At 42.8% G+C, this 27,760-nt stretch overlaps 1 protein-coding gene across 3 annotated transcripts in view; it reads left to right on the top strand.

The window, feature by feature from the left end:
• Positions 1-213: 213 nt before the first annotated feature.
• Positions 214-27,760, top strand: part of TMPRSS13 (transmembrane serine protease 13) — a 51,542-nt gene continuing 23,995 nt past the window's right edge. The window contains exons 1-5 of one of the 3 annotated variants that reach the window (XM_072613107.1): positions 214-355; positions 8,967-9,979; positions 22,135-22,420; positions 23,566-23,670; positions 26,796-26,918. In XM_072613107.1, coding sequence (XP_072469208.1) covers positions 9,944-9,979; positions 22,135-22,420; positions 23,566-23,670; positions 26,796-26,918 — 550 coding nt within the window. In that variant the 5' untranslated portion in view covers positions 214-355; positions 8,967-9,943. The remainder of the gene's footprint in view (positions 356-8,966; positions 9,980-22,134; positions 22,421-23,565; positions 23,671-26,795; positions 26,919-27,760) is intronic. The other 2 variants (XM_072613105.1, XM_072613106.1) reach the window with 2 other exon arrangements.

The raw sequence follows: 27,760 nt of genomic DNA on the forward strand, positions 1-27,760 counted from the left end.
TACCAGGTGCACACCCCCACACAAAGCTTCACCCAAGGGTGACATTAGGGTGATAGTTTCAGGCAAAGTACCTAGTATTCGCTGAGTAACTGGGTATCCAGCTGGAGGAGGGGTGGAGGGACAGGTTGGGCTAGTTCTGCCTTGTTGTTTATACATCACATTACCTCACACATCCCAACCACCTTGCTCCCCCGCCCCATTTCTGACGATGGCCAGCCCCATAGGCCTTTGAGCCAGCCTCTTTCTTCCCCTCCTGTCCCTGGGACTACAGAGTCCAGTACAACATGGATTTGCCCATCAGCTGAGTTGGGGAAGTTTCATCCCATCAGAAATCATGGAGGGGGACAGCCACCCGGTAAGCCAGCTCTGGGAAACCCTGCTCAGCCAGTCCTTTATAGGAGCCAGTCCCCCCTGCTTAGGTTCCAGGGAGGGTTTGGAAGGAAGGCTCAGAAGAAGGAGAATCATGTGGGTTCATCATTTGCCTTAGATTTTCTTTTCTTTTCTCTCTTTCCTTCCTTCCTTCCTCCCTCATTCCCTTTCTCTTTCTTTCTTTCTCTCTTCCTCCCTCCCTTCTTTTTCTCTCTCTTTCTCTCCCCCCTTAAATTTTGAATGTAGTTTTTTACATTTAATGGCTACTTTGGATCAGAGATCTCCATCTCTCTTTTCTTAGGAAATAGTTGATGGGGGAGAGAAGTCAATGGAGCCTTGGGGTCTTCAGTAGCCAGTCTGGGGTGAAGGGAACGTCAAGATTCTTGAATTTTCTGTAAGTGCTACATACTGTACTTAGTATGCTGTGGATACTGTCATTTCCAATTACCTGTCAGTCTGTCTTGATCGTAACCTTTCTGGGTTTAAGACTCATGGAAGGGGAAAGGACCTTTAGTGATGATGGTATTCATCTTTGCTTCTAGACATTTAACCCATTCCAGACATTTGTGAATCTTTCATAACTTTTATAATTTTAAAGGAGATTTCACAAACACCCTTGGCCACTCATTCATTCTCTCACTTAATAATCTTTGCTATTATAAGGTTGGAAAGTTCTTATTTTTCTGTTGTTTAGTAGTTTTTAGTCATGTCTGACTCTTTGTGATCCCTTCTGTGATTTTCTTGACAAAGATACTGGAATAGTTTACCATTTCCTTCTCCAGCTCATTTTACAGATGAGGAGACTGAGGCAAGCAGGGTTAAGTGACTTGCCCAAGGTCACACACCTAGTAAGTGTCTACAGTTGGTTTGAACTCAGAAAGTTGAATCTTCCTGATTCCAAGCCCTGGGTTCTATCCACTGTTCCACTTAGCTGCCCTGTTCTTACTTATACCTAACTATAACCCCTCCTGCTGTACTGTTAGCTTCTTTCCTCTGTTCTGCCCTTAGTCATTCTCTCCTCTATGTAAGAACTTCTCATAAACTTCAGAGGATTTTAGATCATGAGCTAGAAGGAATCTCAGAAATCATCTAGCACAAACCCTCATTTTACAGATGAGGAAACAGGTTAAATGATTTGTCCAAGGTCTCACAGTTGTCATCAGGATTTGAATCCAGGTTCCTTTGCCCTCAGTGCTTGTTCTACCAAACTACTCTGCCCTAGGTACTTGAGGTAGTTTTTCAGATTTCAACATATCTGTGATATCCTTTTACACTTTCTACAATCCTCTTTGAGCTTTAGGAGATGATCTTTTAGAACTGTTGTAGGGAAAAAAATTAACTACTTTACCACTTGGTGGCCCATAAACTGGTGATAAAGCTTGCTGGAGTTAGCTAGAGAGTAAACATTTATTAAGCACCTACTGTGTGCCAGGTACTTTACAAAATATCTCATTTGATTTTTATAACAACCTTGTGAAGTATCATCCCTATTTTATAGGTGAGGAAACCAAAGGGCAGACAGAAGTTAAGTGACATGCCCAGGGTCACATAGCTCTAAATATCTGAGGCTAGATTTGAATCAGGTCTTCCTCACTCCAGGCCCAACACTCTGGTCTTTGTATCATGTAGGACAACAAGCTCTCCATTGGGCCTGGTCTTTTAGGATTGATGGGACCTGCCAGAGCCTTTGAGAGTTCTAGATCACTTCCATTCTATAATGAGGCAGTTGAGAAGGTAGAGGTGAACCCAGAAGCCTTTGGCAAATTAGACCTCAGCCTTCTCTTCTCCTGAAATCATTCCAATTCTTTGAAACTTCTCTGAGGTGTATTTCCCATCTCTTATAGTCCTCTTCTGGGGACTCTTCATATTTCTCTTGTATCTCTTCCCTTGTATAGCAGGGCTTGGGACTCTAAGAAGGCCCAATCAATGCTGATTTTAGAGGGAAGGTCTATTCTATGCATGTGGGGTGTGTTAGTGCCAGCTCAGATCAGCCTGAGAAAGTCCATTGTTAAATTTTCAGTGTGAACATTTAGATCTCAGAAATGGTCAATCTCTGTAAATCAAACCTGGATTTGTTGCTTTGTTGATTGTCTAGATTTAAGAAAGTGTTAATAGTAGGGATTAAATTTAAAAGGGTGTGTTCATATACTCCCTTCCTTCTCCAAGCCTGGGTGTTAAACATTTACAAGAGCACTCTGTATTGTTTTATAAGCCTTGCTTGAGATCAGTAGAGGGCTCAGAGAATGAAGTCATCACTAGACTAGAGGACTGATGCCTATAGGCCAATAATTAATAATAATAATGATAAACATGTATATAGCCCTTTAAGTTTTGTAAAGTGCTTTACATCCATTATCTCATTTGAGCCTCACAGCACCCTTGATTCAGAGGTACAAAGCTGATTTGGAGTTGGCTGGCTATTCACTCTGACTCTCAGATCATTTTCTACCACATTCTTCTATCTTTCACTTTAGTTTCCCTGGTTACATTCCTCTCCCCTCTCTCTCCTACTCTGCATAGGTATCTCCTTGTCCATAATGAATTGTGTTTTGTTTACTTTTGTCCCCTCCTCCAATTTGCTAAGTTCATCTTGGAGTCCCATGCCTAAAACGCTTATTCAATTGTATGAGTGGAACTTGCCAATTGCTTGCCAATAGATGCCCAAAGGATGAGAAAGGGGCAGGTCTGGAACTTGGGAAAACTGGACTTGGAGGCTTCATGACTCAGGGTTGCTTGGTGAGGGTAAACTTGGGTCGACATTTACTAAGGACACTCATTTCCAACATGGAAGATCTGAGAGTGGGATTGTTCTTAATGGTAGAAGAATAGTGACTAATGAATAACTAATTCCTAGGTGCCCCATGGTGAGGCAGGTGCTACATAGGCCCCGAGTGGCAAACTTTCACTCTTGAAGGGAGCAATTGTAAACCACCATTCCCTCCTCTGTGGTTTCTGAGTCCACCCCTTTGTTTGGTGGAGCATCTCCTCATCGGATAGTATTCCAGGGCATTCAGAGGCAGGGCAGCCTGAAGGCTCATGCTAGTGAGGTAGGGGTTGGGGCAGAACAGAGACGACTAGTCATCTCTACACTTTACATGATCTGTTGAATAGGAACATAAGGACAGCCTTAGGTATTCACTTAGGCAGTATGGGAGCTGGTGTCTTAAAAAGATTGTTGGCTTGATGAAGCCATTCATTAGATTTCCTCTGAAGCCTCTGGGGATAATATGGAAGAGATGGGATCCTACTTTCCCTTCTGTATCCAAGGAAGGAAAAGGCACCTTTCAAATGTCAAAGAATTGGATTGGCCTTTCAAAGATAATCAGTTTAGAGTTGAAAGGGACCTTAGTTCAACCCCCTCATTTTACAGATAAGGAAGCCTAGACCAAAGGGGTTAAGTCACTTGTTCAAGGCCACACAGGTAGTGAATGACAGAACCAGGGTATGAATGTATCTCTTCTGACTCCAAAGTCAGTGCCCTTTCCACTATACAGTAGAAACTTCCACTCATAGGGTAGATTTTCTTTTAATGGTCTGTGTGTCATCTAGTATAGATCTTTTATTTTACTGATGAGGAAATTGAGGCCCAGGGAGACCTTAAGTGGTCTGTCAAAGGTCAGACAAGTAGTAGGGGAAAAAATATAAAATAGTTTGCAAATTGAGTTTTTGCAAGTAAAATATAATTAAACACATGAAATGAACTTGATATTCAAACAAACTACTGTAAACCATTTTGTTAAGCAAAGAATTCTTTTGTAAAGTGAGCACTTTGACTCCTTGAGGTACTTGGAGTCAACAGACATTTATTAAGCACCTACTTTGGGTTAGGCCTTGTGCTAAATATTGAGAATACAAATATGAAAAGAAAAAGAGAGACCCTGCTTTCATGGAGCTTTGCAACTGAATGAGCAAAGACAAAATACACAAAAGGAACCTGAAAAGGGGGAGGAGAAGGTACCTTCTGAGGAGGCATGGTGGAGAAATCCAACAAGTCCTCATGTGGTGCAGCCAGATGATAAATAAGCTGTTTGTCCCTAATCTCCTACCTAAGTGGAGGTTTTGGTGCTCCTGGCACCACTTCTAATCAGAGGGCAGAAGGTAGTGATGAGTTGTAAGGACCAAAGTTGATTTGATCTTGCAGGATGATGAGGTTTCCCAATGATGACATCTCTGGGGCATGGTAGAGAAGTGGGTCAGGGGAGTCCAAAGTAGCATAGCTGGGTGAGGAAGAGATGGTCCATGAGTTGGGTTTTGGCTCCATCACTTCAGGTTGTGCTGCCTACATTGCCTCATCCTGTATAGTCCTTAATTCTTGTGCACATCCTTCAGTAAGTCCACTTTTCGAAGTATACCCAAGGTGTTGGTACCTTCCTCTGGTTCTTCCAATATGGGGGGTGGGCAGTACAAGACTGGGGATGTCTGCCTGCTCTTTCTCTCTCCTCTCTGTGGTTGGCCAGCCCCCATTTCCCAATACATGAGACCTTGGTGATAAATTTGACGTCTCTTCTCATGCCCAGCTAACACAGTATCCTTAGTCTTGCGGTTCATTTTTCTACTACTTTTTGGGGCCTTCTTCAGGTTTAATTCCTCTTTAAAGAATAATAACTCCTGAATTCATCTGTTTTCAAAAATTAGTTTTTCTTATGTCAAGCATTCTTAAAACAGGACGTTCCTAAAACATCACCGTGATCACACAGACACTGTAGGGCTGTGGGGATGACTGGAGACACTCTCCCAAGAACAGGTCTGGCACACTGCCAAGATGCTGGACCATCAAGTAGATATTCCTTGGTCTAAGCCTGTGGCTATGGTCGCTCCCCCAAGTGGTAGTTAATGTTTATACGGTACTTTAAGGTTACAAAGAGCTTTACACATATAATCTCTGTCGATCCTCAAGTCAATCCCATGAAGTAGAAATCTAGACTTGATGTCGGGGAAGAAGCTTCCTACCAACGACAGCTTCTGGAGCGATCCAAAAAGGCTTTCCTTAGGAGGTAGTAGGTTCTTTGTCTCACAATGGGAATTCCTCTTGGTAGTATAGGTTACATTAGATAACTTTTGAGGATCCTTCCAACTAAAATTCTGGAATTCTAAGTGAGTATTATTATTTCTGTTCTCATTTTACAAATGAACAGACTGAGGTTCAGAGAGATTAGATGATCTGGCCAGCATCACACAGCGAGTACATATCTCAGATGGGATTCAAACCCAGAACTCCCTGGTTACCACTCCAGTGGTCTATTGGATATTCCATGCTGCCTCTCACACAAAGTATACAAAATATAAATTCTTCCAAGGCCATTGGACACATACTTGGCAGAGCTAGACCTTGGGTTAGCTTAATGGAAGATCCCTGAGTTGAATGCTGTCAATCATATGCAGGTATCTCCCTTAGGTTGCAGGCTCCCCTTCTCCTCGATGGATTCATCCTTTTGTATTGAATAGCCAATGTAGGTTATGTGTGTGTGTGTGTGTGTGCGTGTGTGTGTGTGTGTGTGTAGGTGTATGACTCCTAGGATGACATCTGCAATTCTGATTTGTGTAACAATCAAATGGCTTGTTGTCTTGAAATGTAGCTTCCCCTTTGTTCAGCAGAATTGGGGGTGGAGGTGACAATCCAAGACATGTAGGAAGCTGGTTAGGGTGGGTGAGGGGCAGGATGAGTACCAGGTCAGAGAATAGGGGCAGTCTGCCTCCCTGGGGCTTGGAGAGCTTGATCCCATTCTATTTAACATTGTGGGTGATAGTGACAGCTTTGAGGGCATCCTTGACTTCACTCTGTGAGTGGGGGATGGGAGGAGATGGAAACAATAGTAAAGGATTGACATTTTAATCCCCACTTGCATCTATACCAGCCCTGGGTCTGTGGGGGAGCAAGATCTGTGCTCTTTGTGAAGAGTAGGAGAAGAGAAGGCACTTTATCCATTGCTGTGAAAGAATGGGGATGTTCCTGGTCTGGGCTAGAAAGATTCAGTTGGCTGTCAGTCACTTGTCTTGTGAGTTTTATATGTTTCTGGTAGTGAGCCCCAACAAGAGACGAACTATAATTCAATCCTGTCTGGTTCAGTTCTAGTACAACCCAATCCAGTCCAACCCAAACCCGATCTAATTTTGCCTGTCTTTCCATAGTCAAAGGGCTCCATCCACTCACTATAGGGCTTCCGGGAGAGGAAAAAGTTATCTTTGCTCCCTCTTCCCCATGCAGACCCCACCCATGTTTGAAAAGAGGTCAAAGTAGAAGGTCCTGATGTTCCATAATGTTCTTTTATCTCTTTAGGGAGACACTAGGAGACAACAGGACCTTCAGAAAGGCCCTGGTGGCTGGTCTAGGAACCTAGCCTCTGGGTGTGACATTTCTATGTCTGAGTGCTGGGGAGGAAAGGGACCATACCCAGTGCGTTGGCCTTATGCTACTGCCTTGCTTTGTGGCTGTCTGTCTATTAAAGCACAGTCACCAAGTCCTAGGAGGTGTGCTGGGAGGGCCTCTCCAGCCTTGGCATCTGTCCTGAGGCTTCTCGACTCTTGGACCACTGGTCCCAGAGAGGTATCTCACTATGAGAATGGTCTGGCTGGCTGATTATTAGAACACGCACTTTGAGTTATTTTAGGCAATGCATGGCAACATTGTGCCCCCAGAAGAATTCCCCTTTTCTCTCTGCAACTGTTTCCTCCTCTCAACCTGCCTTCAGGTTAGCAAGTAGGAGTTTCACCAGAAGGAGTCTCAGAGCCCTAGAAGTGACAATCGTGGGTGTTACTGACGCTATAGTTCAGGAACTCCTCCCTTCTACCCCTACCAGGGTATTTCCCATTAGTATATCAGCCCCTAATACTTCATTAACCTTAACCAAAACATTTACTAAATGCCTAAAACAAACACATAATAGTTACCTAACATCCCACTCATAAACCTGCATCACACTCTCCTACCAATGTGCTTAGTGCCTCTTGGAAAGAATGGGAATACATTTAAGGCACCAGGGTAGTAAGGCACACATCTAGGGAATTCCTGTAACCATGGTGGCACAGAATTCTAGGAATAAAGATTTTGATAGCACCACATCTGATTGATTACCTGACTGATGAGTGTAGTTTATGGGCTGATCCTTGCTAGTCTAGACTATCACACACCTTTCTAGGCACAATCTCTGCTGGATGACTCTAGCTGTCCAGATGCTTCTCTGATGATCTGTTCCACTGCTTAGCTAGGCCTGATCCTTGACAGATGCAGTATCTATCACTTCCAGCCTCTGGCTTAGCTGTTGCTTGCAGCTGAAGTAGTGTTATGTTCCTTTTGGAAAAAACGGTGACATTTATCTTAATATCAGCAAAAACCTCTCCATGGTTTCATTGGCAGGGTCCTTCTCCACTTTGCAACAATTCTCATGCTATGCAGAGATATCTTTTCTGTCTTCTCTTCTTATTTTTTTCTACAGCCACTGTAGTTAGTAAGAAGCAAAGTATCTTCTTTACTCCTTCTCCTCAGCATCAAGTGGCAGAAAAGAGAGTAAAGTATATCCTTTCAAACATGACAGATGCAGTTCAGAACAGAGGCAGTTAGGTAGCTCAGTGCATAAATTACTGGGCCTGGACTCAGGATGACCTGAGTTCAGATCCAGCCTCAGATACCTATTAGGTGTGGGACCCTGGGCAAGTCACTTAACCTCTGTTTGCCTTAATCTACTGGAGAAGGAAATGGCAAACCACTCCAGTATCCTTGACAAGAAAACCCCATAGCCAGTAATGGTGTGCTGTGGTCCCCAGGGTCACAAAGAGTCAGAGATGACGGAACAACAAAAACATCTCAGAACATGCAGATGTGGAATAATGTAGAAAATTAAATATTGGATAGGGAGTTAGAGGATCTGGGTTCAAATTCTACCTTGAATGTTTACTTCAATAGCTGCTTTTCTTCCAAATGCTGAGGTAGAATAATGTCCCAGACAAGTAAAGAAGAGTTACCCCCGCCCCATCCCTTACATTTAATCATTCGTGTTCTGTTACCCCTCTCCCAACTCCCCTCACCTGTGAATTGACCCAGGAGCAAATTATTTCTCTATTCAAACCTATTAAGTCTTCAGGGAACTGAACCGACAACCTCAATGTCATTAACTCTATGACCAGTTATCTAATAAGGCACAAATACAGACACTGGCTATGGAAGCAGAGGACCTTGACTTAAATTTCACCTCTTACATTACCTTGGTGATTTTTATTGAAACGTAGTTATCAAAATATATTTATAAAGATTTCAAATGCCCCAGGCTAAGAACTCTTATACTAGATGATTGCTAAGTTCCTCCCTATGTTAACATTGTTATTTGGTAGATGTTTGAATTTCCCCCTTCCATTCCTACATGTGGACTGTCCAAGTGGTCAGGGCTGGACATGGAAGGTGTCCCCATAAGGGAGGAGGTATATTCTACTCCCACCCATCTACCACTGTCCCCACTATCAGGAGAGGATTATAGAAGTTAGAGGTGGAAGGAAACTGGAGTCATAATATGGTCCCCTCAATTTGTGTTCGTCCTTCATTTTTGAAGAAGACCATGCCCTCAGAGAAATGATGACATGACTTGCACTTGACTTTGTTTCACCAGCCTCACTTTCTCCACTTGAGCCATCAGGCCCTAGGCAACATATGGAGAGAAGAGGAAGTTCAAAAGCAAGCAGCAGCAGCAGCATGACTCAGATCCTAGGAGCAGAAGAAGGTCTCATTGATAGCCTCAAGCCCAATCTGAAGCCCCTAGAGAAATAACCAAAGCAAGAAACCAGACCCAAAGAAGCTTCCAACTCTGTCAGTCTGAACAAGCAAAGCTTTCCACCTAACTGAAAGAAGCAGACTCCAGAACCAATCTGCTGTTGCTCAGACCCAAACCCAGGACAAGAACTTGCAGAATGCAGACCAAGGTGACAACAATCAGACTTTGTCCTAGATCAGACTACCTTGGGAGCCCAAGGTCCCAGCCTCATCTGTCCCTGGGGTCCTGGAACAACTCCAGCAGCAACAAAACCAGTTCAGACCTTCCCTTCAGAAATGCACAGGACCTGGACTTAACATCACTTCTGAAGTCAGGAAGTAGGCTAGAAGAATGAACAAACAAAAAAATAGTGAGATATTACAGTGGTAGGGATGCTCAAGACAAAGCTCAAATGACTTTAAAACATCTGCAAATCTCTGAGAATACCACAGATTAGACACAATTTCAACTAGAATTCCTAGAGGAGAAGCAAGAGACTTTTAAAAAGTAAAGAGAAAAGGTTTTATCAATGAAATGAGAATGTTAGAGGGAAAAAGTAGGCAAAGAAATGAAAGCTATGGAAGAAAGAATTAAAAAAGGAATTAACAAGAGTTACAAAACATTGCCTAAATAACACTCCCTGAAAACTGGAATGAACCAAACAGAAGCTAACGATTCCATAAGACAACAAGAAATAGTCAAAACAAAGTCAAAAAACTGAAAGAATAGAAGAAAATATAAATTATCTTGTAGCAAAACAACTGACCTGGGTAAAAGATAGAAGAAAAAAATATTTAAAAATCATTGGACTATCTGATATAGAAAAGGAAACTGAGATGCCAAAAGAGGAAGTGATACCCATGTGTACACAGGTAGGAAATAGCACAGTCAGGGTTGAAAAATCCAGTTCCAAATCTGCTACATGGCAGCTGTCAACTCAAATAGAAATGGATTCCTGCGGGTCACAGATTGACTTAGAAAATCACAAGTTAACATTATCTACGTTGTATTTTTATTTATGTCATATTTCCCAGTTACATTTTAATTTGGTTCATGCTACACTAGGGAGTGTTGTGGGTCATGTTTGATACCATTGGACGCCTCTCCCATAGCCTCGTCTTCTTCTTCTCCTCCTCTTCCTCCTCCTCCTTCTCTTTCTCCTCCTCCTCTTCCTTCTCCTTGTTCTTCTCCTTCATCTTCTTCTTCATCATCTTCTCCTCTTGCTCCTTCTCCTCCTCCTCCTCCTTCTTCTCTTTCTTCTCCTCCTTCTCCTTCTCTTCCTTTTCCTCTTCCTTTTTCCTTCTTCTCCTCCTCTTTCTCCTCTTCTTCCTCCTTCATCTTCCTCTTCTTCATCAACTCCTCTTCCTTTTCCTCCTTCTTCTCCTTTTTCTTCTTCCTCTTCTTCCTTATGAGCAGAAAGCATGACACAGTGCAGAAAATATTACACAAAGTCCTTGCCTTTTTATTTAGAGGCAACGAAAAGAAAACAATGGTATCAAGTCAGAAGACCTGGGTTCAAATCCTGGCTGTGTGACCTTGAGCAGTCATTTAACCTTCTTAGGCCTCAGTTTCCTCAACTGTAAAATAGTAAAAATAACTAAAACAATAAAATACAGTTTCCTCAACTGTAAAATAAGCAAAGCATTATGTAGCACGTTAAGGTTTGCAAGGCACTTCATAGATTTCTCATTTTATCCCCACAACAATTATGGAAGGTAGGTGATATTATTATCCCAATTGTACAGATAAGGAAACTGAGGCAAACAAGGATTAAGTGACCTGTCCAGGATCACACAGATAGTAAGTGCTAAGTGAGGAGGGTGCACTAGATGACTTCTGAGGTTCCTCCCAGTTGCTGGGTCTATGGTCCCTGAAAGTCCCAGAGCAATTCTATTGTGTATTTGTTAAGTGCCTACTGCATGCAAAACCTGGTGAGAGAAGTTATCCAAGCATTGTTTCTGTTGCTGTGTCCGACTCTTTGTGACCCCATTTGGGGTTTTCTTGGTAAAGACACTGGAGTGGTTTGCCATTTCCTTCTCTAGTTCATTTTACAGGTTAGGAAACTGAGGCAAATAAATGACTTGCCCAGGGTCACATAGCAAGGAAGTGTCTGAGGCTGGATTTGAACTCAGAAAGATCAGTCTTCCTGGCATCCCATCCACTGTACCATGGAGCTGCCCACAATTCAAGTATTAGTACCTCTGTTTTATAGGTGGAGAAATGAAGAGGTTGAGGGTCTTGCCCTCAGTCACACACCATTAAGTCTCATGGTTAGGACTGGATCCTGGGTCCTCTGACTCCAAGACCAGGGATCTTTCTACTTTAGCTCAGTTGCCTACTTAGATAAGATAGAGGGCCTTATAGTCTAATAAGGAATTAAGATACATGCATAAATAAGTATATTCATGATGGAACATGACTGGTCAATTATCAAGACCTCAACTAAGTGTTTGGGGGAGGTTCTGGGAAATTTTGTCGGTGATCTGGCCCTAGGACTATGAGAAAGAAATCTTTACCTTTTTCCTCAGAAAGCACAAGAGCAGGCGAACATGGGGGGATTGCAAGGCCCCAGAAAGTACAGAGAGATCAGGGATCTATTTGTAAGGGAAAATCTTCCCTCAGAGATGCACTAGGTTGAAAATTAAGAACTTTAATCTTGGTTCAGCTACTAAATAATGACTTAGGCAAATCTCTCTATGCCTTCATTTCTTTATGGGTAAAATGGGCCTGATATTCCCTATTTATCTCACAGGTTGTGAAGGATAAAATGTAATCATTTTTTGTGAATGTGATGCTTTGAAAAGTGCCAAGCCCTGTGGGTATGGAAGAGATTTCTCTGTTTTCTCTTAGAACTTCTGTCTTTGCTTTTCTCTGGGTAGGTATGTATGTGTGTGTGTATGTGTGTGTGTGTAGGGGGGTTGGTGGCAAGGGGGGAGGCAGGAATCAGACAAGTCTGTGGCCACTATCTTTTTCACTAACATAGTTAATCTCTGGTCTCCTCAGGTCTAGAAGAGGTTGGATACCAGCAAGGGGAAGGCAGAAAGTTGCAGGGGTCACTGTCTCAGAGATGGAAGCTGTTTAGGGATCGAGATTGGGTGGGCAGGACCATATGAGGGCTAGGGAAGGGAGGTCCTCTGTATCCCTAAGGTCTGTAAGGGGCCAGAGGACCCATGCCAATTCTCCCCTTCATTATTCTTTCCAGAACCTATTCCTTCCCCTGTCATGGTTCTGAGGGAGCTCAGGGGAATCAAATCCCAGGCCTGAGATTTACCAGTGCTTTGATCACAAGCAAAGTTTACTGCGAGGAAAGTACTATAGAAAGGTGAATGGTTGTTATTATTGCTAGTAATACTAATTATTATTAATTATAATCAGTAATATTAATTAGCACAAGTAATAAGAGTAATAAAACATTTCAATATTAATAATAATAATCAAATTGTTTTCATATTTTCCCCATGAAATTCAAACCGAAATGGTTCTAGGGCAAGTCATTATCCTGTTCTTATTATTTTCTATTTAATATCCTGAGGACAACTTCACAAGTGGCTTAAATAACTTTTTTTTTGTAATTTCAATAAAAAAGTTTTAGGTTGTAAGTTTATCTTTTGTAGGATCAATAAAAATATCCAGAACTATGTAACAATAACAATAATAATTAGTAGTAGTAGTAATAGTGGTGGTAGTCATGGCAATGTGGCAATGTTGGGAAATGGTAATAGTGGCAGTAGTGGTAATTCAGGTGCTGTTTGTAGTAGAAGTAGTAGTAGTAGTAGTAGTAGTAGTAGTAGTAGTAGTAGTAGTAGTAGTAGTAGTAGTAGTAGTAGTAGTAGTGCTAGTAGTAGTAGAAGAGATTTGTAGGTTGAATAATGAGCTCCAGTGGGGATAAATGTAAAGTTCTAAAAAGGTTCAAAAAATCAACCTCCGAAATACAGGATGTGGCAAGTAAGATTGGGATTTACCTGAAACAGATCTGAGGGTTTTTGTAAACTGCCACCTGAATGTGATTCAGTGGTATCACATCATTTACAAAAAGCAAGTGCAATCTTAGGCTGAATTAAAAGCAGCCCAGGGTTTAGAAAGAGGCCAGTGATGGTCCCCTGCTCCTCTATACTGCTCAGACCACATCTGGGATATGGTTTTTTGAGGACCACATTTTTTTAAATTTTTAATGTTCTATAATCACTATCAAAAAACTTAGATTTTTTCCCCCTACCTGCCCCCCGCCACCTCCCTCCCTCCCCAAGACGGCATACAATTCTATATAGGATCTACACATACTTTCCTATTGAATACGTTTTCCCTATAGTCATGTTATGTAGATGAACTAAAATAAGTGGAAGAAATCATATAACAAATCAAAACATAATACATACACACACACACACACACACACACACACACACACAAACGATCTGCTACATTCTGTGAATGAATTCCATAGTTCTTTCTCTGAGTGTGGAAGGTGTTTTGCCTTAGAAGACCATCGGAAATTTTTTTTTTTAACTTCCTGTGTTGTTATGAAGTTCCGAGTCTACCAGAAAAAACTCTCGCACACTGTGGTTGTTGCTGTGCACAAAGTTCTCCTAGTTCTGCTCCTTTTGCTCAGCATCAGATCATGTAAGTCCTTCCAGGCCTCTCTGAAGTCTTCCTATTCATCATTTCTTATATCACAATAGTATTCCATTACATTCATATACCATAATTTATTCAGCCATTCCCCAATTGATGGGCATCCCCTTGATTTCCAGTTTTTGGCCACCACAAAGAGTGCTGCTATAAGTATTTTTGTACATGTGGGACCCTTTTCCATTTTTATGATCTCTTGGGGATACAGTCCTAGAAGCGATATTGCTGGGTCAAAGGGTATGCACATTTTTGTAGCCCTTTGGGCATAGTTCCAAACCGCTCTGCAGAATGGTTGGATGAGCTCACAGCTCCAAGAACAATGAATTAGTGTTTGGAGGACCACATTTTAGGAAGGTCATAGACAAAGTCAAGCCATTACAGAAACGATGACCAGGATAATTAAGGACCTTGAGATCCTGCCAAACAAGGACTGGCATGATTTTAGGAGTGAGGATAGCTATCTTTTAGAAAAGACCACCAAGAAGGGATAAGATAAGTGTCTCAAAGTACTTTCATGGAGAATAGGGATTAGATTTATTCTAGTTGGTGTAAGAGGGTAGAACAAAGAGCAATGGGGAGAAGTTTTAGAGAAGTCAATTAGTAGATTTAGGCCTGACAAATAAAACTTTCTAACAATTAGCACTGGCCAAAGTAGAGGGAAGTAATGGGTTTCCTTATTATTCGAGGTCTTTAAGACGATGTTGAATGGCTTGTCAGGGTTGCTCTAGAGGGCATTAGGCTAAGGTCCCTTCCAACCCTGAAATTCTCTGAGTTTGTGAACTCAGGTTATTTATGTGTGGTAGAGTTGGGACCTTAACCCAGGCCTTCAGATTCCAAATCCAGGGCTTTCCCCACCACTTCACAGATGTCTTATTTTCTGTGTGATTTTGGGCAATTTGTTTATTTACTCTCTTGAAGTCTGAATAAAAAAGAATCTACAGACCTTCCTCTTGACTCCTAATTCTATCTCCCTACTATAGGTCTTCATTGCCACGTGTTTGGACTATTTTAACAGCCTCCCTGCTTCTGGTCTTTTTATTTTTGCGTTTTTTGGTTGTTAAATAATGAATAGTAGCTCATATTTATAGAACAGCTCTAAGATCAACAAAGCTCTTTTTTTCTGAGTGTAGGGGGTAAAACACTGGACTTGAAGATGGAACATTTGGGGCTAAATCCTAGTTCTAACACTAGAATTAAGGTCACTGTATGGCCACAGGAAAATCATTTGACTGCCTTCCTTATTTGCAAAGGGGGAATAATACTTTGACATGACTTGCCTCACAAGGTTGTTGTAAAAAATAATTTTGTAAATTGTAAAATGCTGTGAAAGGGTGAATGTGGTATAGGAGAAAGAGCCATGGATTTGTAGTCAGAAACCTAGTTGCTGTTTAGCAGCTATGTGATCCCAGGCAAGGCACTTGCAGGCTTTGAGCTTCAGAGTCCTTCTCTGTAAAATAAAGGGAGGATGGTGTTGGTTGGATTAGATAATCTCTAAGGTATCTTCAGCTCTAAATGCTATGATTCTATGATGGTCATCAGCCTGGATCTCCAGGGTGGTATTCTCTTGGTCCTTGCTGTTTTCCTCTGGAAAGAGTTATTTTGACAGTTCCACTGGCTCTACTTAGGACCCATTAGAAGTATCTTCCCTCATCTAGAGCTTGGAAGATGCTGGTCTCACCCTCAATTCTACTTCCCAGACAAATTGTCCATCTTGTCGTTTCCCACCCTTAGCACTCCATCTTTCTGACTTTACTTGAGCACCCTGGAAGGCTCACTCTCCCCACCTTCACCTCTTACAACTCCTCGCTTGCTTCCTTCAAGACCCAACTCAAGGGGACTCTTCTGTGTGACGCCTCTCCTGTGCTCTCCTTTTTTCAAATTTGGGTTTTCTTTGAGAGGTGAGGGAAGGGAAGGATAAGTCTGAACTTGGGATTTCATAAATGGAGGGAACTCCCAGTATGGAAACTTTCTCTACTAATGCAGATTGGCAACTTCTTTGCAACTCAAAGTCTGAGAGTTGCCCGGGACACACTGGGGATTTAGTCATTTGCTCAACATCATATAGCCAGTATTTGACAGAGGCAGGTCTTCCTGATATTTTTCACATTCACTTTGAGAGACAACATGTTATCATGTTTGCAAAGTTAGCCTCAGTGTAAAGAAGCCCTGGGTTTTCAAGTCCCAGGTCTGACATATACTACTCAAAATATTTTGATAACTATTTTAATATCTTTGTAATCCTATGTTTTAATTTTATCCATTTAAAAACATTGTTCTGAGAAGGGGTCAATAGGCTTCACCAGACTGTCAAAGGTGTCTTTGACACAGGGAAACTTAATAACCTCTGTTTTAGAAGGGAAACTCCTTGAGAGCAGGAGCTGTTCTGGTTTTTATCTTTGTATTCCTAGAATTTAACAAAGTACCTAGTACAATTTTGTTGTTGTTCACTCGTTTCAGTCATGTCCAATTTTTCATGATCCCACTTGGGTTTTCCTTGGTGGACATTGGAGCAGTTTGCCATTTTCTTCTTCAGTTCACTTACAGATGAGGGAACTGAGACAAACAGGGTTAAGTGACTTGCCCAGGATCACCCAGCTAGTAAATATCTGGGGTCAGATTTGAACTCAGAAGATGTCTTCCTGACTCTAGGCCCCCACCCCCACCCCCCTGCCCCTACATGGCACAAAATAGGTACTTAGTAAATTGTTTTGAGTGACTAAATAGATGAATGAAAACACCAAGGGTTCCCAGAGATGGATCAGTATGAGCTGTCCCTAGGGGCAGGGGTGGGGAAGATGTTTGGACTCTGACCAAGATACTGGAATCTCACCAGCCCCTACTAGATTCCAGGACAAAGCCAAGTCCTGGAGGACAGGAGCTGTTTTTGTTTGTTTGAGCTTCAGTTTCTCTCTTTTCTCTCTTTACACCTCCTGCTCCTAGGGCAGTCCTCTGCATATTGTAAAAATAAACATTTGTGGAATTGAATTCTCCATCTTTATTGAAGAAGGAAGAAGAGATTTTGTTTAGTTAATGCTGCTGTAGCTTAGAGCTCAAGAAAGATTTCCTTATTGGGAGGAATGCCAAACACTAGAAGTGAAGAGGAAGGCTGTGGAATCTCATTAAACAAACGTTCACTATCAGGGGTCCCCTGTGTGCAAAATATTAGGCTTCCTAGGTGAGTCCTTCAAACTAGATCACTCCATGTACTTTCTGCTACAGTCTGGGTGTGGTTCCACCCCAAGAGCCCTGTCTATACTGGAAAATCTTGATACTACCCTTCAGAACTGAGGATTTTATAGAACGTCAGAGCTGCAAGAGCCCTGGGAGATCATCTGGTGTGATCCACTCATTTTACTTTTGAGGAAACTGAGGCCCAGGGAGATTGAGATTTGCCCACAGCTGGTCAGGGGCAGAACAGGAATTCAAACCCTGGTGTTTTGAATCCAAAGCCACTCCAGTACACCCAGCTGCCTCCTCTCTCTGCCATTCTGTTCTCCTTACCACTATGTCCCTGTAAGAGAGCGAGAGAGATCTTGCCTAGAAGACTATCTCACTCAGCTTTTGGTAATCTGGAGGAGCTTTGTTTGAGTCCTTTATCAAAGTGGGATTCTGCAAAGGGAGGTGCCTAATGTCTGTGCTTTCTTCTAATGCTGCTCCCGCACCCCCCACATCCCAACAGCTTTGCCCACCAGACTGCCTTCTCTTCTGTGGCCAGGAGTCCCTGAGCATGGCTGTCTTTGCCCAAAGCTGCTTCTTGGGAATTCCAGAGTTGGGGTAGAGTAGGACCTTTGTCCCTTTCCTGGATTCTCCTCTTCTTTTCCCCTCCCTGTATATACATACTCCATTCCCAGGACAGGACCTCATTCTTGGCATATTGCCTCCACCCTCCAGGCCTGTGAAACATTTCACAATGAGCAGCAGGAAACTAGGAATTTATTTTTTAACCTCCTAGTTCTGGGGATGTCTGTTCTTACTCTGGCTAGCTAAGGCCAGGGCTACAGCTATACAGGGCCCACCTTCAGCATGGCCTTTCCTATCATTTTCCCTTTTAGGGAAAAGAGAACTGTTCTGGTTACCCCACCCTTTACTTACCTCCTTTACCTCTGGACCTGTCACCTACATTTCCTACTGAGGCCAAGGCAGTGGGTGGAGTGATATTTTAAACCGGCTTATTTGCTAGAGGAAAATGACCCTGGAGAGAAAGATGATGAAGTTCTTTTGAGGCCTTTCTCACCCCCTTCCTGTAGTTTCTCCAGGCTGGAATTCTTGGGATGAAAGGAGACCCCAGGGTGACAGGAAGAACTAAAGGGGAGCCTACCCAAGAATCTCCAGCCCCAGCCCAAAGGATCAGAGATACCGTTACTTCCCTCCCCCGCCAGCGCTATATCAGATATCTGGCTTATATTTTGGGGGATAGTTCAGAGAAGATTCTGTTTGTATCCATTTCTCCCCAAGACCAGGGGAAAGCTCACATCTTGGACACAGAGAGGAAAGGGGCCAGAGCAGGCTGGGCAAATGTCTGTGGTGTTTGACCACTGGGCAGAGGCTTCAGAGACTCTGGCAAAACTTTTTCTAGGGTTAGTCACTATCCCATGGCTAGGTGATTGGGAAAATAGGAGGGTGAAAATGTCTGGGGGGAGGCACACATCCTTCCCTGGTATAAATCTGTAGAAGGCTTCACTTTGAAGATTTCTGCCATTCCAGTCTCTGAGAGCAGAATCCATGCCAGGATAGGACAGCCAAGCCTGTGTCCTATGTGCCAATGTCCCGGAGAGTTTTCTTCTTCTTTGATGTTGTCCAGGGACTGGTTTGCCACCTGCCTCATATGTTGCAGCTCCTCCACAACCCATCTCCCCAAGGGGGAAGGTGGGACTTCAAAGAGTTTGAGAAAGAGAGGTTCTTCTCCCAATGTGGCTTCTTCCTCATATCTGAGAGTTAAGGATGAAGGCAAGTCAAGGAGAGGTTTCTAGAACTGGATTGTGGGTCTCAGACTGTCCATCATGCTGTACCGCTCTTCATCTCTCCACAGTCCACCAAGCATTTTTAACCTCAGGTGAAAAATCCCCACAAAGCAAACCATTTTGTCCTCAGTGGGTTGGTAATCAGCAACGATAGCTAGACAAAAATATCTCTAAGTACTTTAAGCCAGACACTCATGAGATTACAACAATGGAAGGGAACAAGCATTTATTAGGCACCTACTGTGATAAATACTTTACAAATATCTCATTTGAGAAAATCATTTGGGAAATAACCCCACTAGCATACATTTAGTAATTAGCTCCAGCAACATGTCAGCCAAGTCGCTGAGCCTCCCAATTCCTTTGTCAGCCAGTGGAATATGGCATAGGATCCCAACATGCTCCACTCCTGGGCCTGGGATGTTTTCACAAAGAGGCCCTTCTGTCCTCAGAACTCCACTATGAAAAAATGATTACATCATTTACCTTCAGAAATGGGAATAATAAGATTTTTTTTTGGACTGGATATCTGGTTCCACCCGTATAGGGAACTTGCAATGAGAAAACTTCTACCAATGCAGAATTTGGAGTCTCGGAGTGTTACCTGGGAGCACCATCAGACCACACAGCCAGTATGGGCCAGAAGTGGGCCTTGAACCCAGGTCTTAACCACTCTGTTGCCTTATTATATCAATATATAGTGATATATATCAGTCACATATATCAATATATCATCTCTATATAAAAATTAATATGTCAATATTAATTATTATTATTAATAATAATCAATATGTCAGTAATAAAATAGCAACAACACTGATGATAATAATACTAACACTGATGATGGATCCCTCCCCCAAAGGGATGCTAGTGTTGGATTGAGGTAAGGACTTTAATGACCACATAGAACATTTTATTAATTGTTATTCCTAGTAATAAAGTTAAATAATTATAAGGGATGTTCTACCATGCCTTTAAAATAAATGGAGACCTAGAAAGGTGACTTCTTTCCAAACTCTCATAATCACAGCATATTAGATCTCATAGCCAACTTTCTTTATCCTCCTCAAACCAGCTGCTTGGCACAGTGGAAAGATGCCATGACTTGGAGTTAGTGCATCCTGGTCCTACCTGGGAGACCTCGCCCATCTCCCCCTTAGCCTTCCTGTGCTTTGAATCCTCTTATAGTATAAACTGAGGAGTTGGGCTAGATGGCTTCCTGAGATCTCTTCCCGCTCTAAATTTTAGGCTCTTACTGCTCCCTGCCTGTCAGCCCGAGAAGTTTGGGTCAGAAATTATATGCATGACACAGGGACACATGGACTGGCCTGCTAGGTCTCTTGTTCCTATCCCTACAGGGACTGCTTGGGAGGGAGGAAGAGGAGACACTCTCCAGCTGCAGCAGGTGCCAGGCACAGACATAGAATCACCAGCAAGCAGCAAGCCTGGAAAACTACCAGGCTGCTCGGAATGTATCAGCACCGCCAGTCCTGGCATCCCTCCAGGGCTTGGAAGGGGAAATTGGATACTCCGTAGGCCAAGTATTCAGCAGAACGGGAGAAGTTTCTTCCAAAACATTAGCTGAGGACAGCTGCAGGCTCCAAGGTGCAGTCAGCTTTTTCACTTATGGTACCTCAGATTTAGAAGCCCCTCCCTCCCCCCAGGCCCTGGTCTCTGGTTCTCCTGTTCTCCTCAGGCCTGACCTGGTCTTAATGCTCTTGCCTGCTGGTAGCTGTGATAGGCGTGTAGCCCACTGTCTGTGTCTTGAGGCTGCTCTCAGGACTGGCGAGTCCCCCGTCCTGATCTGACCATCATTTCAGGAGGGGCCCCGGTCATGCTCATTTTACTTCTTACTTTACTTCCTCCTGTATCCTCCAGCTCCTCAACAGCAATAGCTGTACTCCTTTCTTCCCTCCCCTTACCAGTTCTTTCTTTTTGTGTTGTCTTCCCCCTTCGAATGTGAGGTTTAGGCCAGAGATTGCCTCATTTGTCTTGTATTGGTGTCGTTGGTATTTAGTACGGTGTTTGGCACATAGAAAATGCTTAATAAATGGAAGAAAGGAAGAAAAGAAGGGAGGAAAGGAAGGAGAGAGAGGAAAAGAAGGAGGAAATGAAGGAGAGAGTAAAGAAAGGAAGGGAGGAAGGGAAAGAGGGAAGAAGAAAGGAAGGAAACAAGTGTTTAGTAAGCACTTACTATGTTCCAGGCATTGTGTTAAGCACTTCACAAAGATCTCATTTGACTCTCACAACAACTCTGGGAAGTGGATGGCGTGTATGTATGTATGTATGTAATCTATCTGAGGTATATGGGATGTTCACGGAGGACTAGGACCTCTGGTGTGAAGTCTGCTGAGCCCTTTTCAGGGCTGCTTATCCACCTTTGGTGTCCAACCAGTCACCCAACTCTCACCTGCAGCTCTAAGAAGCTGTAAGATGTGCAGCAGCAACACCCTGGTAAGCCTTCTTGGCAGACAGGTTAAACCAGGCTGAACATAACTCATAGGCCTCAAACCCATTGGTGAGTTATGGGGGTGTCTATCCCTGTGGAAGGGGTAGATGAGAACAATCTGTTCCAATGACCATGACGCGGGCACTGGAACACCTAGAGCTTGGTTAGCTATCAAAGATGCTAAGGTCATCCACCACATCCTGAGCCATCCTCAGTCCTCTTGACTTTGTCTTGTCACTGGACTTTGATGACTCTGGAAGAGAGAATGAGGCTGATGACTTTATACAACTCTGCCTCAGTTAGATCCAGTTTATGAGAGAATCGAAAGACATCCCCTGTTCCATTTTACCATTTTTACCTCTCTTGAAGTCCTGTGGCCTCTGCCTCACTTAAATCTGATTCATGTGCAAGTCAAGACTTTACTCATGATGTTATTGGTGATCTTGAAAATGAAGAATGAATGACATCTATCTATCTATCTATCTATCTATCTATCTATCTATCTATCTATCTATCTATCTATCTATCTATCATAGCCTGTAGGTTTTCTTTGAATTGTAATGGGGTAACCTCTCTTCAGGGGACAGGGCTTGTTCCCCTAATGCCAAGACACTAGGCTATGTCTAACATCTGATAGCCTGGTCTTGAGTGCTTTAATTCTCATACACAAAAAGGCTCCAAAAGACAGATTACTCCACAGCCCTGAGGGAAATGCCTCATTGTCCTTGGGAGGCTATCTGGCCCTAAGCAGATTCCCAGAGATTAGAGTTTATGGGGGAGCTGTGGTGATTCTGAGGTAATTTTGGTTCATGAGCTTTTTTGCTGGAATATATGCTCATCTTAGACTCTTGCTTATAAAGAAATGTGGTAAAAACTGTAGATTCTCTTTGTGTAGCTTCTGTCTCCTGGTTTGGGTTATACACATTTGAAAGCTCAGGGGATTGTACAAAATTGTGCAAAATGCCCTACCCATCTCCTCTCCTTTCAGAATGTCTTGCCTTCCCGGTCATCATCCACGAGGTCCACCATCCACCATCCACCATCTATCGCATCATCCCCGCTAAGGTCATCACCCTCCAGGTCACCATCCATCGCATCATCTCCCCTAAGGTCATCACCCTCCAGGTCACCCTCCATCGCATCATCCCCAGCAAGGTCATCCCCTACCAGAGCATCCCCAGTCAGATTGATTAGATCATCTCCAGTGAGATCTGCTGTCAGATCAACCCCTACAAGGTCATCTCCAGCTGTACGGGCAGCCCCAGAAAGCAGAAGTAAGATGAGATATTGGATTGAGGGGAACAAAATTTGAACTGAGGGTCATAGGGCAACAGTAGGCCTATTGAACCCACATAAGGGAGTGGGGAGATTCTGCTATTGGTTCTGTCTCTTGGATTTGGGTATGTTTGTATGTGTTGAGAGGATGAAAACAGCTAGCAATGAAGATCTCTCAATCAGTCATTGAGTATTTACTGAGAAATTGAAGTAATTAAATAGGAGTCCATTGTCACTGTGGCAATGCAGGAGGTGGGGAATACATGGTACCAGTAAGACAGATGAGAACTTTGGTTGCTGTTGTTCTGTCTCATGTTCTGATTTTCTGGGCATGGAAGAATTCATTACAAACAGGAAATGAATTTAAAACCATGGCTCTTTCCATTGAGTCATCCTATTTAACTAGGTAGGGTCCACCTGGTACCACATACAGCGTGAAGTGATGGTGAACAAGATCCACCTGTGAAGAAGGACTAAGATAACAAGCTTTCCTCTCTTGGAGGAGATTGATATGAGAGAAACATGGCTTTCCCAGACCATGGGTGTGGGTAATTTCTCTACAGCAAGGGGTTCTTTGTAGGGGGTAGGTAGAGGACACTGTGGATAGATTTCAGAGGGTTTATGAACATAGATGAGAAAGAAATTACATCTTTATTTTTGATGACATCTAAATGAAATTTGACATTTCCCTCAATGATTTAAGTACATTAAAGGGATCCATAGGTTTCATCTGATGGTCAGAGGAGTTTATGACACCAATAAGGTTAAGAACCACTGATCTACAGGGAAATTAGTCATTCTGAATGGATTACTTAGAATTGGTTCTTAAAGTATTTAAGTCTTATTCATGTTTGCTCTACTAGCCCATCCCAAGTGTGCCCTAATACCCTAGACATGTTGTCTACCTCTCTTAGACTTGGTTTGTCTCCCAATAATGAGAATGAGCTTCCAGGTACTTTGTATTAAATGGTTGTCATTTGGGAAAGCTCCAGTCAATTAATCAATTAGCTGATAGATTATTTTTTGTGAAGAGTCAAAACCCTAACAGAGCCCAAATGGGCCAGTCTTGTTTCCTTCTCCCTCTTCAATGATGCCTGTTTCCCTCCCAAGAGCCTCACCTTCCTCTGCTGCCACCCACTCCTAGGTGTGTCCATGCCCAAGATCTCCTGGCAGGGGAGCCAGAAGAGACTGACCTTCATTGGCTGTGTCCTGCTGCTCATCACTCTGGTTGTTGCGCTCATCCTGCTGTGTGAGTCCTCCTGCTGAAGGGTGGGCTGGGCAGGCGAAATCAAACATGTCCTCATTAGAGCTATCCCAAAGTGGAATGAATCATCTTGGAAGGTAGTGGGTTCCTATTCATTAGAGGCCTTCAGACAAAGGCTAGATGTCCAAATGTCTGGTACAGGGTAGAGGGGATTCTGGATCATGATAGAGTGGCCTAGATGACTTGAGATTCCTTCCAACTCAGGGATACTGTGATTCCTTGACAGGAAGTGACCAGGAAACCACTATCAACTCTTACCCTAACAATGACAGTAATAAAAATTAGCTTGTGTGAAGTGCTTAATGGTTTGCACAGCAACTTACCTACATTATCCTGTTTGATCCTCACAACAAACTGTGAGATACAGACTGTTACTCTCTCATCCTCACCAGGGGGAAGCAAGGTGGTACAGTGGAATACTGGGCTTGCAGTCAGGCAGAACTGAGTTCAAATGCTGCCTCAGACACTTATTAGCTGTGTAACCCTGGGCGTATCACTTACCCTCTGACTCTCTGTTTTTTCATCTGTAAAACGGGGCTAATAATAGTACCTTCCTCACAGGATTGTGGGGCTCAAAGCAGATAATGCATGTAAAGTGCTATATAAATTCTATTATTATTATGTTATTATCTTACAAATGAGGAAACTGAGACCCAAAGGGGTTTAGATAGTTATCCAGGGTCACCCAGCTAGGAATTATCTGATACCAGATTTTTGGGTGAGGAGAAAACTTGGTGAAAGAAGGAAGGCTTGAGGTAAACTTAGAAAGGCTGTACTTTGGATAGGTAACAAGAAAGAGAAAGGGCATTGCAGGTGGCATGTATAGTTCCATCAATGAGAAAGGAAGGAAGAATAAGCAGAGGAAAAAGATCAGTAGTTGGTGAGGAGTCAGCTCTTCCTGATGGAACAAAGGATACGTAGTGTAGAGTGGTAAGAGAGAGGTTTAATTTAGATAAAATGGGGCCAGATTATAAATTCATATTTTAGTCTGAGCATGCTTAATTTGGACTTGATCTGACATACAGTGACAAATAGTGAGGAGGTTGTAGGTTCTTAAGAAAGGGAGTGAGATGATTTAAGTGGCATTTAAAGAAGATAGGTGAGATGGTATTCAACATGGTTTGATTTGGGCATGGGGCAGGTAGAGAATAGAGGGCCTGGAGTGAGGAAGACGGATCAATAGATTCTAACAGTTATCCAAGAGGTGAAGATCTAGATTAGAGGGGTGGTACTGGTGACAAAGAGAAAAGGACTAATTCAAGAGATTTGCAAAGGATGAATTGAAAAGTCTTGGCAACAGATTTGCTAGGGGGCATGAAATAAAGGAAAAGTCAAAGCGTACTCCAAGATTTCAGATGTAGTATTGGGAGAATGGTAGCACCAATATTGGCAATAGGGAATTGAGGAGAAGGAACTGGTTTGGAGAGTGGGTGTATGACTTCAATTGTGGTCTTTGGATGGGAGGAGACACTGAATAGCGTGGTGTAGTAGAAAGTTTAGACTTTTTGTCAGGAAAGACTGTGTTAGAATCCAAGCTCCAATCCCTAGGAGTTACATTAATTTTGGGAGAGTCATTCAACCTTCCAAAGTCTCAGTCTCCTCATCCTTAGAACTGAGTTAATAATATTTGCTATCCCTACCTCACAGGGCTGTGGTGAGGAAGGTGTAAACCTTAAAAGTGCTGCAGAAATGTGAATGATCATGAGAATGGAGATTCCCTGGAGTCAGTTAAAGTAACAGAGACTAGAATTTGCATGAGACTTCAGGGTTGGATATAGTTATTAGAAAAGGTATAACCAAAAAATTAATGGGATGGATTGTGGTTTGTGGTTTGTGGCATTCTTTCATTCAAATTATAGATTTGTAAGTCATTAAAATGATTCCATGTACCACAAAGAGATAATTACAGTTGTGATCATAAGTGAGTTTTCCTTCACAAAAAAAGACTAATGGATAAGAATGTATCTGTGCTTTTGTTGCTCAACACACAGGTAAGGAAATTATCTCCACTAATGCAAGTCAGCAGCTTCTCTGAAACATATAGTCTCAGAGAGTTTCCTGAAACACTGAAAGATTAAATGACTTATCTGGGATCACAGAGTATGGTACCTTTCAGAGTTGGGGCTTAAAACTAGCTTCTGGCTTCTAGGCCAGTTCTCTATTGACTATGTCACATTGTCTATCACTCGCAGTCCTCCATCATTAGTTTTCAAAGGCAATTTAGAGAAAATCTGATACAATTAATGAGAGAATGAAATTAAATAGGCCTGGATAAAATTTTGAGAGGCCCCCTCATTGGATGGATAGAAAGAGGAAAAGAAGCAAAAGACTTTTGAGGTTCTGGGGGATGGTGAAAGCCAGTTAGGGGGACAGAGCTAGTATGTGTTAGTGTGTAGGAAGTATCCCAAGAGGATTTTCATGATGATGGATCCTGATGAACTAAAAGATGTGACTGGGACAAAAGTTACATGGAATCAACAGCAAAGGATTTCTCCTCCAAAGAACTGAACTCTTAGTCCCTTATATAAAAATTAACATTTAGAGTTTTCATTTCCTTTTATCTTATCTATTATCATAAAAACACTACTTAAACCTCTATGAGTTTTATAGACCACTCTATGAGGTGTATAGTATAGATATCATCTTCCTGATTTTACAGATGTGGAAACCTGGGTTTAGAGGGTTTAAGTATATTGCCCACTGGTCACACAGGCAGTATGCCTGAGGCAGAATTCGAACACAGATCTTTCCAGGTCCAAGTTCCTTGCTCTCTCTCCACTTTGCCACCCTGCCTCCTTGACACTTTGTAGTTTAGAGGGACATTAGAAATCTATCAGTTCAAGTCTTTCATTTCACAAACTGAGTCCCAGAATGAGGGAAATTACTTGCCTCAGTTCTCTTGAGGTTGCTTTCCTTGCTACAGCCTTTTGGGGAGCCTTCCTGACCATCTATTCTTTGAGAATGATCAAGGAGAACCCCAGAGTCCCAAAGAGAATCCAGCTCTGTGGATGCGGATCCAGCTCTGTCTTTGCCAACCACTGGTTCTTTGACTTCTGAGCCTCCTGGATCCTCAGTCCTGGCAGTGAAACATACATCTGTTCCTTTTCCAGTTTATTTCTGGAAGGGCCACACAGAGATCAAGTACAAAGAGCCGGTCGAGAGCTGCCACAGGAATGCTGTGCGCTGTGATGGGGTTGTGGACTGCAAGTTTAAAAGTGATGAGCTGGGCTGTGGTAAGTGGGGTCAGGTTGTGTGGGCAACACTTTGGCTGGAAGTGTGTAAATGATCCTGCTGAGCCTGGTACACAAGGGGGTCTGTAAATGCGAGGGTAAATACGGGACAAAAGATGCCTGTGCCCAGTCCATCCTCCTTCAAGGTACTGGATAATCACAGCTATGAATGTCTACACATGCATGTGTGTTTATATTCTAAACACGTGTGCCTGTGTGTGTGGGAGAGAGAGATTGACAAAGTCTTCCTTTTCTCTTTGTAAAAAAGTTGGGGGCTGTATTCACTGGGATCTAAGGTACCTTCCAGTTCTAAATTTAGGATGCTATGTCCTTTGATGTCTATGAACTTGGCTCAGATGGCAGTCCCTTCCCTCTTCTGTGGGCCTCACACCTTTTCCCAGAGCAGGAGTCCTTAGCAGTTTCTCCATCCCAGCCTCAGTGGCTGACTGGCCCTCCCAGGTACAGATAGACTAGCCAAGGTCCTGTGGCCTAGGGGATTAGGAACTTAAGACATCAGTTTAGAGCTGGAAAGGACATCAGAGGCCATTTATTCCAACCCCCTCATTTTGCACATAAGGAAATGAAGACTTAGGAAGTCCCCTCCTTCCTTCCTCCCTCCCTTCCTTCCTCCCTTCCTTTCTTCCTTCCTTTCTTCCTCCCTCCCTTCCTCCCTTCCTTCCTTCTTTCCTTCCTTTTTCTTTTTTTAAAAGAACAACAAAAAAGTCCAAGTTTTTAAATAATAATTTTATTGATTTTATTATATCACCTTCATTTCCTAATATATCTCTCCTCTGTCCTTTCCCATGCCTCCTTCTGAGACGACTCCCACTTTTTTGTGGTTGTTC

The sequence above is a fragment of the Notamacropus eugenii genome, chromosome 5 (genome assembly GCF_028372415.1).
Source record: "Notamacropus eugenii isolate mMacEug1 chromosome 5, mMacEug1.pri_v2, whole genome shotgun sequence".
NCBI classification, from domain to species: domain Eukaryota; kingdom Metazoa; phylum Chordata; class Mammalia; order Diprotodontia; family Macropodidae; genus Notamacropus; species Notamacropus eugenii.